The 18,908-nt window shown below is 41.8% G+C and overlaps 2 protein-coding genes across 17 annotated transcripts in view; one reads left to right on the forward strand and one right to left on the reverse strand.

Moving 5' to 3' along the window:
- Positions 1–3,059, reverse strand: part of LOC115591212 (allantoinase, mitochondrial) — a 29,474-nt gene extending 26,415 nt beyond the window's left edge. Inside the window, exons 1-3 of the mRNA XM_030432994.1 lie at positions 2,961–3,059; positions 1,118–1,225; positions 734–878 (exon numbers count right to left, since the gene is read on the reverse strand). The gene's annotated coding sequence lies outside the window, so the exon portion shown is untranslated. The remainder of the gene's footprint in view (positions 1–733; positions 879–1,117; positions 1,226–2,960) is intronic.
- Positions 3,060–6,277: 3,218 nt separating this feature from the next.
- Positions 6,278–18,908, forward strand: part of kif1aa (kinesin family member 1Aa) — a 37,157-nt gene continuing 24,526 nt past the window's right edge. For 7 of the 16 annotated variants that reach the window (XM_030432548.1, XM_030432549.1, XM_030432553.1 and 4 more), the window contains exons 1-14: positions 6,278–6,675; positions 8,875–9,043; positions 15,061–15,134; positions 15,289–15,471; positions 15,584–15,649; positions 15,912–16,090; positions 16,328–16,439; positions 16,705–16,782; positions 16,889–16,954; positions 17,046–17,063; positions 17,158–17,236; positions 17,335–17,413; positions 17,714–17,877; positions 18,639–18,677. In XM_030432548.1, the coding sequence (XP_030288408.1) occupies positions 8,938–9,043; positions 15,061–15,134; positions 15,289–15,471; positions 15,584–15,649; positions 15,912–16,090; positions 16,328–16,439; positions 16,705–16,782; positions 16,889–16,954; positions 17,046–17,063; positions 17,158–17,236; positions 17,335–17,413; positions 17,714–17,877; positions 18,639–18,677 (1,243 nt within the window). In that variant the 5' untranslated portion in view covers positions 6,278–6,675; positions 8,875–8,937. The remainder of the gene's footprint in view (positions 6,676–8,874; positions 9,044–15,060; positions 15,135–15,288; positions 15,472–15,583; positions 15,650–15,911; positions 16,091–16,327; positions 16,440–16,704; positions 16,783–16,888; positions 16,955–17,045; positions 17,064–17,157; positions 17,237–17,334; positions 17,414–17,713; positions 17,878–18,638; positions 18,678–18,908) is intronic. The other 9 variants (XM_030432552.1, XM_030432555.1, XM_030432558.1 and 6 more) reach the window with 6 other exon arrangements.

Genomic DNA, 18,908 nt, shown 5'->3' on the forward strand with positions numbered 1-18,908 from the left:
TGGATGGGACTTGGCTCTGGCACATCCCACAGATGCTCAACTGATTGGGATCTGAAGAATTCAAAGGCCAGTTCAATGCCTTGAGTTCTTTGTCAGGTTCATCAGACCATCCCTGAGCCATTTCTGCTGTGTTGCAGGTGCACTGTCCTGCAGGGGGGCCACTGCCACTGAGGAGTGCTGTTGCCATGAGGGGGTGTACTTGGTCTGCAACGATGTTTGGGTGGATGATACTCGTCAAAGAGGCGTCCACATAAATGCCAGAACTCAAGGGTTTCCAGCAGAACATTTGATTGTAACAAGATGCTCGATGCTCACTTCACCTGTCAGTGTTTCAATGTTTTGGCTGACGGTGTATATACACATGTTAAATACTTTATATAAAGAGAGCAATAGCATGTATTTAGGTGTTTTTTCCTCTCAGTAAAACAACACATTTAAAATGCTACCTCTTCTTCTTTTATCTCCTATTAAGGTCACTTAAAAATCACTTTTTTGCCATTTTGGAATCATTTTAAATTAATTTTTTATAGAGAGGAACACAAATTAAAGGCAGAGTACGCAAGAAAATCTGATAATAAGGCCTACTGTGACATTGTTAAATAGTTGCCCCATTTGCGGGACTAATAAAGGCATTTCTGATTCTGATTCTGATCACTTGTGTGTTAATAAACAGCACCTGACATATCTTACGTACTCTGCCTTTAATTCTGGCACCTCCATTGCAGGCACTGACCTTTGTTTGGTTTCTGTGAAACAAGGCATCTCTCCTCAAAGTTCGCTCCACTTGAAGCTGCTTCTTGGTCAACTTTCTGCACAGTTCTGAACACCAAACTCAGTGCAGTGCTAACGGGATCGCAGCAGACAGCTCCAACAATTCACTGCGGGAGAGGAGGAAGCACTTTAATACCACATCATGACTACATGAAGGTCTGAGAAGGGGACTCCTGTCCAGCTTCCACCACAGCTTCTTGGAGTTTCTGTCATTTCACACAAACCTGCACATTCACACAATTTACAGTATGACCCTAGACTTTATATGTTAGCATGGTCTCTTTTGTTGTTTACAACACAAAGCATAAGTATAATTGAATGGTTCTGTACATAAGATGCTTTTTACCTTGAGGTGTGAGAGGCAGTGAGACTGTTCAGGACTGTTCTGTTCAGGGGTGAAGCTCAGCTCCACCATGCCTTGGTGGAAGTCCTGAGGCCTCTCAGGGCTAGACTCCTGAAATAGAAATAACACATTTATGTTAAGATCATATTTAATACATAAAAAACAAGAACCTTTCCCTTTACTGTGATCACATAAAACATGTACATTTATAATCAAAGGTCATGGAGCATATTTAGGCTTGGATTGAATTCGCTGAAACCAAATAGGTTAGGGGAGAGTGGAAAAATGACTGACAATTACTGGTGCAAGCTGAGGAGGAGCCTGTAAACTATCTTGACTAAAATACCTTTTGGATTTATTTCAGGTCCTGTTTTCTATTTTGTATTAGTAAGTACTCAGTTTAAAACAAGGTGTAGAGACCTGAAAGTTGAGATCTAAAAATCTTCACTTGAATAAAACCTCACATTGAGACATTACAACAGCATCCGAAAGACAGAAGGGGAAAAAAAGCAAATGTAATTAGCTACAGATAAAAAAAAATGCACTAAATTAATTTACTTATTTGAAAGCCACAGTGAACAGTTGTGTTTTATTCCCTGACTTAGATGAGCTGACAGTTTTACATCAGTTAAGTTTCTACCTTTTTTAAACAACTGTATCAGAACAAACATGTTAAATAACCCTATAGAAGTAAACTAAATGTGTTCACTCCTGAGAACATTTAGTGCTTTATAGACCAGTAAAGTCTATCTTTTCACACACAGGGAGTCAATGAGTACAATGAGGCTGCATAATGAGCACATAAACTACTCTAGCTGCACAAAATGACCTTTTATCTGTCTGCCTTCTGATATTACAGGCAGTACTTCAGGAATATTTCATATCAGCTGCTGGTATAAACCTCTCACTGAGCTGCTGTTAGCTTCATTATTGTGATAAGAGATGGAGAGAGGCTAACCTACTCAGACATGATTAAACAACACATGCGCCCTGTTAGCTAACTGTGCTGCATTCAGAGCTGTTTATTCAGATCTACAGTGGTAATATGACCATCAGGATCATGGCTACATGCTAACACTCTCCACCACAGACACACAGTTAGCTAACGTGTAAACCTGTCTGTAATAACACGACGAGAAAATGACTCAGATGTCTTTAAACGCTCGTCATACTGTCAATACATGGTTCATGTGTCGTCGCCAGTTAATACAGGAAACAGAGCCGCTGCTTTCACAAACCCTGTACAACTTTAAAGTCAGCTAGCTAACAGCGACCATAGCCATTCTACTCTACAGCTAAAGTTAGCAGACAATGTTTGATGCTAAAAAATCAATAAATTAATTAATGTTTCATGCCGACTTTACCAAAACCAGCCACTTGTTTTAAGATAGTGTCCCAAATTTAATTAACTGCGGCATTGTTCTGGTTATAAGCACGACAGAGAAAAAACATTTAAAGTCCCAATGAGGTTCGGTGCACCTTTCGAAACACAACATTGATAACGCATTTAATTCGATGTGGTTAGAGGATTATATTCCGGCCGAATTTACCTCAACACTTTTCAGTTTGATGAGAAGTCTCCAGCTTCCTGTTTAGAGTTAGTTCAGAAACATTTAAGGCAAAAACAAACCTCAGAGAGGCTGGCTCTCTTTCTGTGCTGAGCCAACACATGGCTGTTATAACTAGCTTAAACTCACTGATATGGGCAGGTAACATTAAAGTTAATCTACCTGGAGAGAGGTCAATAATAACACTCCTGAGTCGACCACCCACACAGATTAATTATACCTTTACTGAGTGGGTAACTGTACAAATAAAGCAGATTAACACAGAATAGTTTACATACCTTGTAGTAGTCCTCTGAGCAGCGCTGTTCTGATCAAACTCAGGATCAGACAGCGACATTTAAACTTTACGCGAACTCACTGATCCGTGGGCGGGTCTAATTTTCGCGCGCGAAATGAGCCATACAGAATCTTTGGCGCGCACCACCTGCTGTCGTCAACTGTGGGCGGGACTTATTTCAGACGCGAAAATGAGTTTGACTGCACCTGAGTGACAGTTAGTGATAATTACCTGGAACAACACCTTAGTAACATAAATTTTTGAGCGATAAAAATAGAAATCCCACTGCACAAAACCTTTGACTGTAATATGTCAACAAATGAAATGAAGATTTTGAACCTGACTTTCAGATGAATGTTCTGTAAATATATGAAAATGTATTCATTTTTAATTTTTTTTTATTCTACAAAACCTACAACACAAAAATAATTGTGTTTATGTAAATGATCAACAGGGGAGAGTCTTTGTGATCTACCACTGCACAATGAGTACTTTTACTTTTCATACTCGGCTGAGATACATTATTTAAATAAAGGATATGAATATCTCTTATCTGATGTGTGTTTTGAAGGATTGGTCCTTCGTTTTTTCTGTCATGCGCAAAGCAAACTGCAATCTCACCACCATTGAAGAGCCCGCTGCAGACTCCAGAGTGCAGCTGCCTCAACTCAGAGGAACCTAAGAGGGAGAGAAATTGGAATTATATATCATTGTTTTCAAAATAAAAGCACAGTACAAGCAGTTGTCTCCAAACACTGGGGACACCTGGGTGACATTAAGCTTTAGAGTCTTAACCCTCCATGATTTAATACCAATATTCAGATATGGAATGTAACCATGTACATTTACTTAACTAGTGTATCTAAGTACAAGTTTGAAGTACTTCTAGTTTACTCCGCCAAGTTTTTCCATTTTATCAGGGTCCGAGTGAACATCAGCGCCTCTGTTATCTTTTGTCTCCGTTATCCCTGGTGGGCATGACAGTGTGCTCGATTTCGATGTTTCACTATAAAGCAGGAAGCCCTTATAACTCCAACATACACTTTCCCATCTGCACCAAGTTGGTCACACATGTAGAGGGTTTGGCTTTGAATACATCTATACATCAGTGTCATATCCATAGCGCCACCCACTGGACACAGGAAGTCAGCCTCATATCAACCAATCAGACTTTATTTATATAGCACTTTTCATACAAATAACGTAGCACACAGTGCTTTACACAATAAATGCAAGCAAAACCTAGCAGAAGTTAAACCACAAGCCACGCACACACACACACACACACTTTCTCTCACACGTAACACATACATTTTATAAAGAAGGCAACGCTATTTTACTCTCAGCCATTAGCAGTGCAGACAAACATCACCTGATTTATATGACATTTACAGGTTGTTTTCTCCACATCATACACAACAACATGATATTTAATTGATGGGTTATCTCTAGCGCCACATAGTGGACAGAGGCAGTGTTATTCCACCAATTCAGACAATGTCCAATACATGCGTGCCCTCCAACAGCACCACAACCCGACGTACGTGGGCGGCGAGGGCCTGATCATCGCTGCTTGCAGCTTTAATTAATCTTTCTATTCATTTCTATTTCCATTACAGTGAACACCTGATATGATTTAAAGGTAACTTCACCAAATCTACACATTATAGTGTGTTTACTGGTCTTGGGGAGTAGAACTGCATGTGTGGAAAAAAAGTGATATAAAGCCTTTTGTGGCTGAATGTTATCAGATAAATTGCCTCCACTGATGTCACTTAATGGCTAAGTGTGACAGTGATAGCTAAGCATTGTGGGTAATGTAGACACCGCTGAACCAGAGATATCAAATTTTTATTCCACCAATTGTTCGTTTTTAATACCTGGCACCTACATTACCCACAATGCAACTTAGCCACTGAGTGACATCACTGGAGTCGATTTATCAGATTACTTGCAGCTTCATCTGGAGCCACAAAAGACTGAATACTACTACCCCACATATGTAGTTGTACTCCCCAAGACCTGTAAACATTACATTACTTCAGTTTAAAGGTCATGGTGGGACATCATTAAAGGGGCACTACGTAATTTCGGAGAAGAAATTTCACCACATCATTTTGATATTTACAAAATTAGTGGGGTATTAATAGAAACCCAGAAATATTTAGTGTATCCATGACTGAATAAACAAGCTGTACTTAGAAGAAAACAAGGTCCCCAGAACACTGTTCGGAGCTAGAAAATGTGGCAGGGTCCGCCACGTATAAACAAAGTAAAACAGCATGAAATGGTGTTGTCCTTTAAGGTCAGTTTGTTTATTCAGCTTATTCAATCATGAAAACAAAGATAGTTTGTTTATTCAGGGGCAGCTGTAGCTCATGGGCTAGAGCGGATTGGAAGGTCGCTGGTTCGGAAACCCGGCTCCCCCAGGCTGAGCTGAGCTGCATGTCGTAGTGTCCTTGAGCAAGACACTGAACCCCAAATTGCTCCTGATGTTTAGTTGGCACCTTGCATGGAAGCCTCTGCCATCAGTGTATCAATGTGTGTGTGAATGGGTGAATGTGACAAGTGTTGTAAAGCTCTTCGAGTGGCCAGCAGACTGGAAAAGTGCGATATAAATGCACGTCCATTTACCATTTACCATTCAGTGATTAAAAAAATCAGTTAATGAAGATCTTTCTCTTCTAAAAAAGCTACATAGTGCACCTTTCAAGCTAGCACCCGTGCATTTCCTGCTATGACCAGTCAAAATGCGTGAAAGACCATTACGATTTGGGTGCCTAACCTTTTAAGTTTTGAGTATTTGCTGCAGTAGACGGGCGGGGGTGCAGGCACACGCACAAAAAAAACCCTCTAAACTGCAATGCAGTCAGCCACATTAGTCCAGAAAGAGGCCCCACACACAGGAGCAACACTTACAAAAAGGCAAACATGATAATATTTCTACTACTTATAGTCCCGTCGCTGTGCTCTGAGCTGGCTCATTGTGTGTTTCAGTTTCCACGGTGCAGAGACGCTGCTGTGTGCGAGGTTGTCTGTCTCCTCTCAGCTTGATGTCCCCGGCCTGACCTACTAAACCCTTTTCAGACAATCATTTCATTCTCCTCTTGTGTGCTGCGTTCAAGAACACAATCCTGGAGGGCAACTTTAAGCCCTCAGATGGGGAAAATGCTGCTGTTTTTCTTTATTTTCTGTATTTAACTTTGCATGAAACACAACAGCAGTCTTTATATGAGGTGTTTCAAGGATACTAATATCCCCACCCTTCATCATCCTCCTCCTCTCCCTCCCTCCTCCCTCCTCTCTCTCCCTCCTCCCTCTTCCCACTACTGCATTGATGCTGTTACCTCCCTCGGTGGTGATGTCACCGGCTCAGTGGAGCTCGAGCATCCTTACCAGAGACAGGGAGACGAGAGAGAGCCATTTTGACCGCTCTGGGGTGTGAAGAAGTGGCTGGTCATCCAAAAAAAAACACTCACAACCGACCCGGGTCACATTTCTGCCGAGGCGAGGCAGGGCAGGGCAGGCCAGGAGGGGGGTGGGCTTGTCGGGTGCGAGACGCTGTCGGCGCTCGGTGAGTTGAGCCGGAGCCGTTTTCATGGAGAGGAGAGGCTGGTAGCTGGTGTCTGTCAGACCTGGAGGAGGATAATAAAGCGGTCGAGCACGACAAACACCGTCTGCACACGGGGGAGTGAGACGTGACCAGCACTGCGGAGGTAGGTTCACCTTTTTATTTCCTATTCTTTTCATTTAGTCATGCAGTTTTAATGAGACAGCCTTTATTTACCTAGTGTTAAATCTCCTGGGAAGAGATGGGCATAGGGTGCGGCCATTGAAGAGGCTGTCAACGTCGGTAAAGATAAAGAGACAAGAGTGACATTAAAGCCGCTTTATGACACAGGAACGATACATGTACTGTCATGTTATTATGTCGCGTTTTGTTTTTAATTAAATGTGGTTTTATTCTGCGAGAATGACACAGGAATAAATGCCCCCTGTCACTGAGTTACGAAAGGTAACAACGAGGCTGTTAATTTGGAGACATTTTGTGTTCATAAGCTGTGAAAAATGACGCAGGAAGTATTTATTTCTGCAGTGAATTTAAGATTTTAAGTCAGGTATATGGGACCAAAAGCCAGTGTTTACCTGTGTGTGTGTGTGTGTGTGTGTGTGGCTTTACAGTCATGCTTAAAATGATAATTAAAAAAAACAAAAAAACAGTTAAAGCTTTAATATGTGCATTTTTTTTTTTAAATGAGAGTTAAGGTGAAATTGTATCCAGCTGTCAGATATAGTACACACCAGCATGGTGTTTATGACATTAGCCTTTGTCACCGGGAAGATGGTGGCCGCCCAGCTGAGCTGCATCATCAGCTGATTGGTCTGAGCATCTGTGGGAGAAGATTATAGTCATGGATGTTGGAGGAGATTGATATTTTCCAGAACTTCCAAGTACTGTCTACATTTATAGCCTTTATATGAGATTTTCTGTTGCAGTGGGACGAACACAAGATGCGCTTTTTAAGCACCTGAGTCTCGACTTCATCACCTCACCTCAAGATTATCAAAACAATCTCGACACTGACCTTAAATCTCCGGCGTTTTTTCGGCTATTTTGTTCATAAATCGTGTTTTTTCTTTCCCGAAAATGAACAGGACGGTCGACAGACATTAAATACTGTTTTTTTTCCACACGTTTGCTCGCACACATCTCGCAAATGAATCTGTGTTAGGTGCCAGCTGTAGAGGATGTACCAGGAAGCGGGGTGACACAGCAGATTTACAACGCTCAATTATGACGACAGACGTCTGAGTCACAAACCATAGAAACGTACTCTGAATATCGAAATTTGCCCAAATCTTGGGCGTATATTAAGTCCAAGAAATACGCTTCTCCTTTTATTCATATGCTATAAATCCTGATAGTCGTATAATGCGTGCAGTTAGACTCGAGACATGCAATGAAAGATAATCGTATCATCTCGCTCACTCTTAAAGCTTATTGATGAAAACATTAAATCGTTGTAATTTGATCGGCACGGATGATGAGTCATGCTGGCTCTTGATACACCCACAACACACACCCAACAGTGATTTAATGTTCCATGTTTAGGCTTTTTGGAGCAGTATGACGAGTTGAGAGCTTTTTTTTTTTTTTTTTTTTAATGAAACAGAGCTGCTGAATGGAGCCAGAGCCTGGATTTGTGGCTGGTTTCAGTGCCATTGTCATCCAGGGAAATAGCCTGACATTTAGCTGCTGCTGCACTTCTTTTGTCACTGCTGGCTGTATTATCCATCTCCCCTTGGCTGTAGCTGACCGTGCATGGTCTTTTCATGTTACAGCTCCGCAGCCCTGCCCTTTCTATTGTGCCCATCTCGTCAACCGTAAGGTGTAATATTCGGCTCTTACAATTTTTAACACGAATGAGAAAAAAAAAAGAAAATATAGCAGAGTCATTACATCATAATATAACACATGCCAGAAAGGTGGATAAGTCTATTGCAGTGTGGCATTAACGTAGCGAGAAAACAATCTAGGTACTGATATCTGATTTTTGGGGCTGATGCAGACAACAATATGATATAAATCTAATTCTATTCTAATTCTAATCAATATTTCGGCTGTTTTTTAAACACTTGTGATCAACAAATCTAACAGATGCCGGATATTTTACAGCTCAGTAGGAAACTTTATCGTCACAAATGAAATCAGGGCCCTGGAACAGTAAACTTTGACTGGAATTTAATAATAATAAATCATCACAAGCATCGTTTTACCGCTTCAAAGTTTTCATATCAGTGCGTATCAGACAACACATGCGCAGATACCTACAAATCTGTGAAAGGCTAATCGACGATATCGGCCAACTGCTATCTCCATCAGGCACTAATTCCCTATCTGCTCCCTCCTACAGACCTGCCGGGCCCTACACCTGGGCACTAACGAAGGCACCCCGAGGTGCTAGGAAGACAGCACCATGGCAGGGGCCTCTGTGAAGGTGGCGGTGCGAGTCCGCCCCTTCAATTCAAGGGAGATCGGAAAAGAAAGCAAATGCATCATTCAGATGACTGGAAACACCACCAGTAAGTACTGCGACAAGAGCTTATAATTCACCTGCTGTTTGTGTGTTCTGTTGACTAATGATGGTATGTTTAGTCTTCTATTTGATATATTCTTCCACCAGGAGTGATGGGCTCAGGCGTCTCTGACCTTGACCTTTTTCCACCTCTTGTGAAGGGGATAACTGAAATTAACATTCTCAGTGCATAGTACCAGTGGTGACTCTGCAAATCTGTGAACAAGCAAGACGCATCTAGGGCTGGGCAGTAGATCGTTATCGCGATATGAGACGATCATCTTAGATTTTGGATATCGTTAAATCTGAAGTGTTGTCTTTTCCTGGTTTTAAAGGCTGCGTTACAGTAAAGTGATGTAATTTCCTGAACTTACCAGACTGTTTTACTCTTTTTGATACTTGCCTTTACCAATTTAGTCACTATATCAAGCTTTTTAGGCTATGTCATGTATCACAATATTATTTTAGGGCCACATCGCCCAACCCTGATTTATTCTAAGATGTGATATCAGCAGAAAATCAATTTGGAATCATCTTTAATTTCAGAGGCGGGTTATTGAGATACTGTAGGAGATAATTTTGATCTGTCTACGGAGTAATGTCACCCTGTTGAGCTTGTCTGCAAGATTGACGACTGTCTAATCACCATTGAGTCAATTTTTCAGTCACTAAATAGACCGAGCTGCAGGCCCGGCTGTCGAGATGGAATCTCTTGAACATCATGCTGTAGGTGACATAATCTCCTGCATATCTGACCCTGATATTTATTTAGGACAAGGCCTGTTATTTGCTTATGTGGCCAGATTAAGCCAGATTAAAAAATGTCTCCTTACTCAACATTTTATAATTGATTTCTCCTTTAAAAGCTGCCAACAGTGCAAGTATGAAATGTGCATAATAATGGCAAATGCATCTGGAAGAATGCAGAATGATTTTGCACATCTAGAATAACTCATATAAACTTGTAACTTATCGTGTACTTGTATCCAACTGGAGTTGTTTCCAGTCGAATCTTCCGTATTTGTTTTTTGTGGACAGGTGTTTTCTCAGTGTAGTTCAGAGCAGTCCACATTCCTCTGGTTATACAGTGCACAGTGAGTGAGGACCGTTCGAGATGAGACTGGAAAGATACTCGATATGTAGTCTGCTTAGCAAGGTAAAGCCGTTTGTCAATAATGGATGAGGCTTCCTGAAATATTTACCGTTTGGCCTAATTTAGCCACCAGCTCCCCTCCTTCCTCATGTCATGGGTGACTAGACATCAAGCTGGGTGGCTTTTTTTTTGGGCTGTCATATTTTAACCGTGTGATTTCTTTTGGATTTTCTGATGTGCTTCCCTGCTAGACTGAAAAAAAAACACATTTCTTTAAAGAGTCTCAAATGAATAGTTCCTTTTTTTGGAAACCCTTCAAATGGTTCACAGCCTGGTGGCGACTAGATGAAACCTACAGTAAGATTGGTGTCATTACGTTGACACAGAGCCCTACAGCAGTGGACAGTGAGTATTTTGCTGTCAGCAGTGTCTCCTTTAGCAGTGTAAACTTAGATCAGAGGCACTGTAATCCACAGGGAATATATTTACAGCGTGGATAGCACTGAGATGCCCTTGGAGACGTCCTGTTCGAGCTTATAATTCATTTTTAATTAAGCAAGTTAGCCATGTTAGTACATGTGACTTGCCAGCACTTGAGTTTCTGAATTTCCCCGACATGCTTCCACGATAATCAGCTTGGTGTCTGCTTGTTTTTAACTTTATGTTAATTTGGACAGTTCCTGTTTATCCACTGCATCATTCACTCCCCTTCTCTAATATGTTTAGAAACCAGTGTAGTGGTTTTGCAGTACGAACTGCACTGTGGATCCTTCAACAGTATACAGCATCAGTCATGCTGTCAAGGCACTGCAGGCTGTGTATCAACGTATACCGCGGCGCGCTCGTCTGGAAAAAGATGAGGAGCCGAAACTGACTGCAAAAATATTTCATGCACTTTGCTGCTTCTGGCGTTTGTTTGTATTTCCAGAAATGCATTTTCTTCTGATTTATCAATTACAGTAAAATAAGACATACTTATGACATCTAATGTAAGTAACACAAGAGTCCAATCCCACCTACATGCAGTTAAATGAGGGAGTGTTTGAGCTTGGGTTTGATTTTAACTTACTATAAGGAAGCCCCCCACCCCTCACAAGGCCGCGTGAAAGGATTTTAATCAGGCCTAAATCCTGATTCTGTTTATCAATCTACCTTAATATCAAGAGATTAAACTGAGTTTAGCATTATGTCAGCAGTGCTAGACAGCATCTTGATAGTTAGACCCACACAGACCACAAAGCCGCTTTCAGTGAGGCTGCAGGTCTTTCAACAGAGCAGATCGTTCCCTTCCAAACCGAGTCAATAGCTCTGGATGTGAACTGGAGGATGTGAGCAGACTGATGTCATGAAAAAGCCCATTGGTTGCAGTGTCTGGAGGGGGTACAGAGGCGGGTATAAATGCCCCCTTGTCTTTTTGTAGTCTGGGCTGAGGGAAGGAAGAAAAAGAAGGAGTTGTGGAGTTTTTTTGTGTGCGTCTCGCTCGCTGCTTTGTGCTCTCTGACACTCATGTGTGGGTCAATAGCCCAGTTCCCACAAAGCTGGAGAATGGCAGTAATCTTGTTGTTTGAGAGCTCTTCCCTCCCACGCTGACCTTAATTAAGATGCAGGGGACAGACCTGAAGGAAAAGTAGGCCTCTCTGTAGAAGCCTACAGGGAGCATATACTTTGTGGATAGATTTTAATTGTATTGCAGCAAAATACTTCTGGACCGACTCAAAATATCTCTTATATTAGATTCAAACACGTTACATTTATTTCAGGGAGATCTGAGCGTCCTGGTGCTTCATTTAAATTTCAGCACATCTAAAGACCTTATTAGCATAATGTTTACTGCTCTATAATGCTAATATTGGACTGCTGAAGTGCTAAAATAAAGTAAACTCAGATACAAGTCCAGCATGAATCAGTAGACAACATACCACCCACACACACACACACAGTGCTGCTGCTGAATATAGCATCTATGTGGCTCTCCTCCAGTCTCTGTCAGTGGGTTCACATCCCCTCTGCCAGACCTGCTGACGCAGCCACATTTCCTCTCCTATTGACTGGGGCAGGTCACCCGTAACAGTCGGACCAGCATCCCTCAGTCACAATTATGAAGACCTGGCAGCTGTGACAAAGACAAACATGGAATATCCCGTAAAAAGAAAAGCTGAAAATATGATGCATGCCAACTAAAATGAAAATAAATCATATCTACTATAATTAGGATAAATGACTTTAGTTGTTGGCTTCACATGCAGTGAACTCCTGACCACCTCTGGTAACGAGGTTTGTGAGAAACACTACCAGAAGGAAAAATGGGCTGCTGTTGTATCTCGTCTGATAACCTTTGCCTTCCATGACGTGGCTTCCAGACGCAGCGTCATCTGCAAACAGAACACCTCGTAATTGAAAGCGTTTCCATCAGAAAACGAGCAGACAGGTAATAAAGTGGCGTATGATGATGAAGATGGAGGACGTGCTTTGTGCACTGTAAATGCTGCTGAATCTGGCCTCAGGTGGAGATTACTCCGACACGCAAGCTGTGACCTCTGTCAACGTCATCCGAGCTACAGACTTGACTTTAAGTAGGCAGCCCTGCCCCATGTTTCACCGTGACGCTCATATATGCTGCCAATCACTGCCGCTCTAAAGTAATTACCTTCTCTGAGAGCAGGGCGCTTCTCCATCCGATGTGCGTGTTTGTGTGTGTGTGTGCGGGGGGTTGTCTTGTATGAATCATGCCACAGTCAGGGATGAGTAAGCAAGGAGAGGATGTCGTACTGCAGAAGCTCCAATTCAGTGTTATCGTGATGTATTTTTTATTTTAGTGGTTTGGTGAATTTGATTTATTTGATGGAATCCAGATTTCGACACACACATCTGAAGAAGCTTTTCACAGAGGGCTCTCAAACAGCCATTTTCTTTAATAACTGCGGGGATGCTTGTTAATGCAACATTTCAGTATTGCAGAATAAAAAGTATTACAGTAGATTGTTGCTTTTTACAAGATATTGTAAAGCAGCAGCAGACAGACAAATGCGATGGTTAGAGGGATTAATAACCATTGTTTCGTCAGTGTTAGTTGTCTTTCTAATCCTGAGTAATATTTAGGTCTAACAGGAATTTCAAGTGATGTCATGATGACACATTACTGTAAAGGACCATTTGTTGCAGGAGACGGTGCACAGTAACGGAAATGAGCGGTGTGGACATTTGCAGTTGATTAATGAAATTGATTTTGTAGCTGTGGTTTGCAGCAAACCTCATGTATTTTATCACAGTTCTCATTAAGTGCAAAGTACGCTACTTGGATAAATATGAATGAGGGCGTTGTGTGCAAGCTGTAGTATGTCTCTAGTGCCCTTACGCACATTGTTGGCCATCGTCCAGAGTACCTGGACACATCATGCCTCATCTCCGTGTCATGGTCAGGAATGGGTCTGAAACCTGAACCCTAAATGAGACACACTGGCCTATATTTCATAGCTGGAAATACAGTAGCAGCGTAGAGAGGAAATAACAGTGTGTACACTTACTTGAGAGTGTACTTAGCCCAGGGCCCTTTCCTCTGTTATCGACCGTATCTGCATTAGTAGAGAAAATGGTGTCTGGAGCTCTGGGAGCAGGGAGGAAGCGTTTTCATAGTTGGCATCACCAGACCACACCAGATATGTTGTTCTTGGGTGGGCAGTGGGCACGCCACCAAGCGCAGTAGTGTTCACACGAAATTCCCTTTGATTTCAGTGCTTGAGTATGATAGATGCCTTGAGAATAAAACAAGAGTAATTTGTATTTACAGGATATTTTTGCCTTAAACTACACAATGTGAATTGTAATTGTAAATGCCTTTCCAACTCATGTGGAGAATAAACAGACAGAAGGCCTCAGCATCCTATCACACAGACGGTTGGTGAAAGTAAGCTTTCTTTTTTGAGAATATTGCTTGTTTGTGTTGCTCAGATGTCTTATTATTCCAGGCGTGTGGGCATAAAAGTTATAAGATGTGAATAATTCAAAAGTCATGTCTGAAAGAGGCAATAGGATATCTTTTCAAATACATATACTGCAAACAAGCCCTGTCAGCTACACTAAAGAGGTTAAGAACTCTATAACTCAATGGGAATAACACAACTAACAAGTGAAGTGAACCAGAAGAAGAAGTGAGCTTTGTCTGTAGAGGGTCACGGACCAGAAATATCAAATATCAAGTTAAGTCAGCCGTCAGGAGGAAATGATTTGATCAGGGATTATAATTTAACTAGGAAGGTTTGCTTGAGTCTTCACTGGTCATGCAGGGGATGTAAGTCTGGAAGACCAGGATTATTATTGTCAATAAGAAGAGCGCACTATGTTGATTTAGTTGAAAATGATTCAGGTCTAATGGGAGTAGGTGTTTTCCTGTTCGGGTAGACTGATTATGTGTGCGCCACTAATCGGACACCCGTTGAAATATGAGCTGAGCCTGACAAGCTGAGCCTGAGCGGTCCTAAAATGGCCACTGATACGAACCTTGAAAGTAACGACATGGTCCTTTAATGTGGCACCACCGTCTGGACAAAGTGTACTTTTGGATGTAGGAAGAAAAGAACAGCAAAAAATTGTCTTTTTTTTTTTTTAGGTGGTGTGTAATGAGTGTCGCAGCGTCACAGCACCACAGACGAGCTTGTTCTTTTTGATGATATGCGCTAGTCGCTCAGATGCTCACATATGCTGACAGGGTTTTTTTTATATATAGAGTTTGATTCATAATGTGTCACCTTGAAATTTGAAATCAAACCCCGAACTCGTAACTTCCTGCACAGACAGGTTCTGCTGGTACACAGGAAGGCGACGAAGGCCTTCCGCAGCTCTATTAGCACAACATGACACGACAGCTCAGATACAGTTTCACGTGGGCGGCGCTCACCCTCCCTCTGACCCGTGTTCCTTGTCCTGTCTTTCAGCCATCATCAACCCCAAGCAGGCCAAAGACAACAAGAGCTTCAACTTTGATTACTCCTACTGGTCCCACACCTCGGTAAGTCTTTCTGCACTCCCACAGCGCAAATGTTGTGCAGACGTCCCAACAGAGACACACATGATTTGCATTATCTGTGGATCACACCATGCTGCCTTTGACAGGTTTATGAGGAAGTTTAGGAAGTGGCTGATAAATTGATCTCTGTCCACAGCCCGAGGACGTCAATTATGCCTCTCAGATGCTAGTGTACAAAGACATCGGAGAGGAAATGTTGCTGCACGCTTTCGAGGGATACAATGTCTGCATCTTTGCTTATGGCCAGACAGGCGCTGGCAAGTCCTACACCATGATGGGGAAACAGGATGTCAAGGATCAACAAGGAATCATTCCTCTGGTACACACTTCACATGATTACTTAACCAGCGCTCATAACAAAGGAAATGAAAGAATATTTTAGGTTTTTCTCCGATCATGGAAGTAATGCTCTTTTATTTTTCTCCTTCCAGCTGTGTGAAGATCTTTTCACAAAGATCAGTGACAATTTAGACAACAGCAAGTCTTATTCTGTGGAGGTAAGTTATATGTATATTTATAGTTTTATTTATTCAATGTATTAATCAGGGTCCATTTACAAAAATCACTTATATCACACAAGAAGAGATGCAATGTACCAAATTTAGCTACTAGCTCATTTCCATCTGCAGCCCCTGAGATTTAAGCACTACAGTAATACTACTAATGCAAATAATATAAATACAAGTTCACTATATGTGCAGAATACTTGAACTCAACACCTGTTACGAATATTCAAGCTAATGTTATGAATCTGAACAGGTGAGCTACATGGAAATCTACTGTGAGCGTGTGCGGGACTTGTTGAACCCTAAAAACAAAGGGAACCTGCGTGTTCGAGAACATCCTCTGATGGGACCTTACGTGGAGGATCTGTCAAAGCTGGCTGTCACCTCCTACAACGACATCCAGGACCTGATGGACTCTGGCAACAAGGCCAGGTGATGGAGCTCTTTATTCAGCATCACTCAGGAGTTTATATGTGTTACGGCCTGAATTAAACACCATAAAAACATCTGACACATATCAGATAAAGTGGTTATTATATCTGTTACTTGCACCTCAAATTCTTCATCTTGATTGTGTTTGTCGGAACTTGTTTACTTTGTTATTATAAAAGACACATCCTCCTTGCTGCACAAACTGACAAAAAATGTATTCGCTGTCTGTCTGTGCAGGACTGTGGCTGCCACCAACATGAATGAGACAAGCAGTCGCTCACACGCCGTCTTTAACATCATCTTCACTCAGAAACGCCTCGATGCTGACACTGATAATACCTCTGAGAAGGTAGAGTTTTATCACATCAGGAGCAAACCCGTTTAACATTGAGCCGGTGCCTCCGCTTGTCTATGAGCTGATTGATGAACCTGATTTAAATCGTGTCGTAAATTGGAAATCAATGATTGCTTGAAGGTCGTATTGTAATGAAAAGATAACACTGTAAAGTTGTTGTTTTTTTAATGAAACTGCCCCCCAGATAAGATCTATTGCTGCAGCTTTTTTTGTTGTCAGTAAATATATTGCAGTTTATTTGTTGGTTTTTTTGTTGCAGGTCAGCAAAATCAGTTTGGTGGATCTTGCTGGCAGTGAGAGGGCAGATTCTACTGGAGCCAAAGGGACGAGGCTTAAGGTAAAGAGTTAACCCCGACTGCATATTGAATATGGGAATGGATCATAATGACTAGATTCATGTTCAGGAAGTTAATCAGTGCATCCTCTTTCTTGCTCTATCACAGGAAGGAGCCAATATCAACAAATCTCTAACTACACTGGGGAAAGTCATCTCCGCCCTCGCAGAAGTGGTATGTATTGTTCCTGCATATTGTGCATAATAAGATAAAGCACATTTTACGTTGGATAAATCTGTTAATTTACTGTCTACTTTATTTTTAGGATTCTGGATCAAATAAGGTAATTTAGTAAATTTGTTTATTTATTGTTTTTCTTTACATTAACGTCATTAAATACATTGATTTTAATGTTGTGTTTTTAATTGAACACACAGAATAAAAAGAAGAAGAAGGTTGAAAGCTTCATCCCCTACAGAGATTCAGTTTTGACCTGGCTGCTGAGAGAAAATTTGGGTATGACAACAATATTTCTTTCATTAATTAGATGCCACTATTTCTTACTGATCCATTAGTTCTCGACAAACTGAAGTGTTTTTCCTTGTTCGTGTCAGGGGGGAATTCTCGCACTGCAATGGTTGCCGCCCTGAGTCCAGCTGACATCAACTACGATGAGACCCTCAGCACGCTCAGGTAGAGATCTGACGACACATCTGCTCCTCTGCTGCATCTTTTTTCCTCCCACACAGCTGCTGTATGCAGTCTGAAGGACGCTGACGCCAGCGACACCAGCGTGTTGTGTAATACACGTTTTACCTCAGAGGCTTGCATCAGTTTCACACATCAAACACCCTTCACGAGTAACAGTGACTGGCTGCAGAATCGTGTGGATGTGTAATGTCGGGGAGGGTGATTTGGGATTGTGCGTGTGCCTTTTTGTCTCCTCCCTCACCTGAGTCAGCATGCTCAATGATCCCTCCCTGACACCCACAGGTACGCCGATCGCGCCAAACAGATTCGCTGTAACGCTGTGATCAATGAGGATCCCAACAACCGATTGGTGCGTGAGCTGAAGGAGGAGGTGTCTCGCCTGAAAGATCTCCTCTGTGCGCAGGGCCTGGGTGACATCATTGAGAGTAAGGGAGCATTACTGGGGCGTACGTGCTATTTTATCTATATTTTCAAATTTCAGATTTGATAGATTCTTGTTGTTTGTGTGGAAACTGTTCTCAATGATACACTGTCAGTCTCACTTCATCCCACACAGTCCCCCTCACAACATTGTGTGTGTTAATGTGCATTTAGACAGAGTGAGAGGCAACTAAAAGGTCAGTGCAGAGAAATCAATGAGAAGACGTGAATGGAGATGGACAAGTACTGATTGTCTTTAGACTGCAATGAGACCAGAATGGACAGAGTGCAGTTTAGTCTCCCGTTGTGGCCGGAAATAACACAGACAGAAGTGGAAACGGTGTGGGTGGGGTCTCAAGCATTAGCCTCTAAAGCTAAGATTTAGAGCAAGATAGCTAATATGAGCATTTAATAGAAAAAGTCTGCTTTACAGACTGGAGGTGTGGAGTTAGAAAGAGTAGGCATGAGGGGAGTAATGAAAAGATGCTATCGACACAGGCCAACAACAAATAGTGAATTCATCTCGTCGTCTTCTTCGCTGCATCTTCACATTTGCAACGAAATGTGTTTTAGTTTTGTCATGGCGGAACCCAAAAGCCATTTACTGACAACATTTGAAAAATGACAGAAAGATGTCATCAGAAATTAAAATGCAGTGAAGCCAAATTGATGTTGTGTTCAGTAAATAACTAGGGAATATTCACATCCATTAACATTTTTATTTAAAGGTGTTACGCTGTCTTACTCTCTCTTTCTCTCTCTGTCACTCTTTCTCTTCTCCTCCCAGCATATCGAGCAACCAGTGCTGACATAGAGGGTTTGAAATGTGTGTTTTTCTGGCTCTTGCTTTTTTGCTCTTGTGGCAGCTTAGCATCACCGGTGCTTATTTTGAGCATTTCGTAGTAGCTTCTCTGTGTTCTCTGCAGCACCACAATATCATAAGAATGAGTTATCCCAGTAGCTAATGTTAATGCAATATAACGAGCACTTAGTGCAGGTCTGAGTGCGTGCCATGTCATGGTGCTGCAGAGATCTGCGAATGGCTTAGTAGCTGTGG

Source organism: Sparus aurata, chromosome 11 (assembly GCF_900880675.1).
Source record: "Sparus aurata chromosome 11, fSpaAur1.1, whole genome shotgun sequence".
Taxonomy (NCBI): domain Eukaryota; kingdom Metazoa; phylum Chordata; class Actinopteri; order Spariformes; family Sparidae; genus Sparus; species Sparus aurata.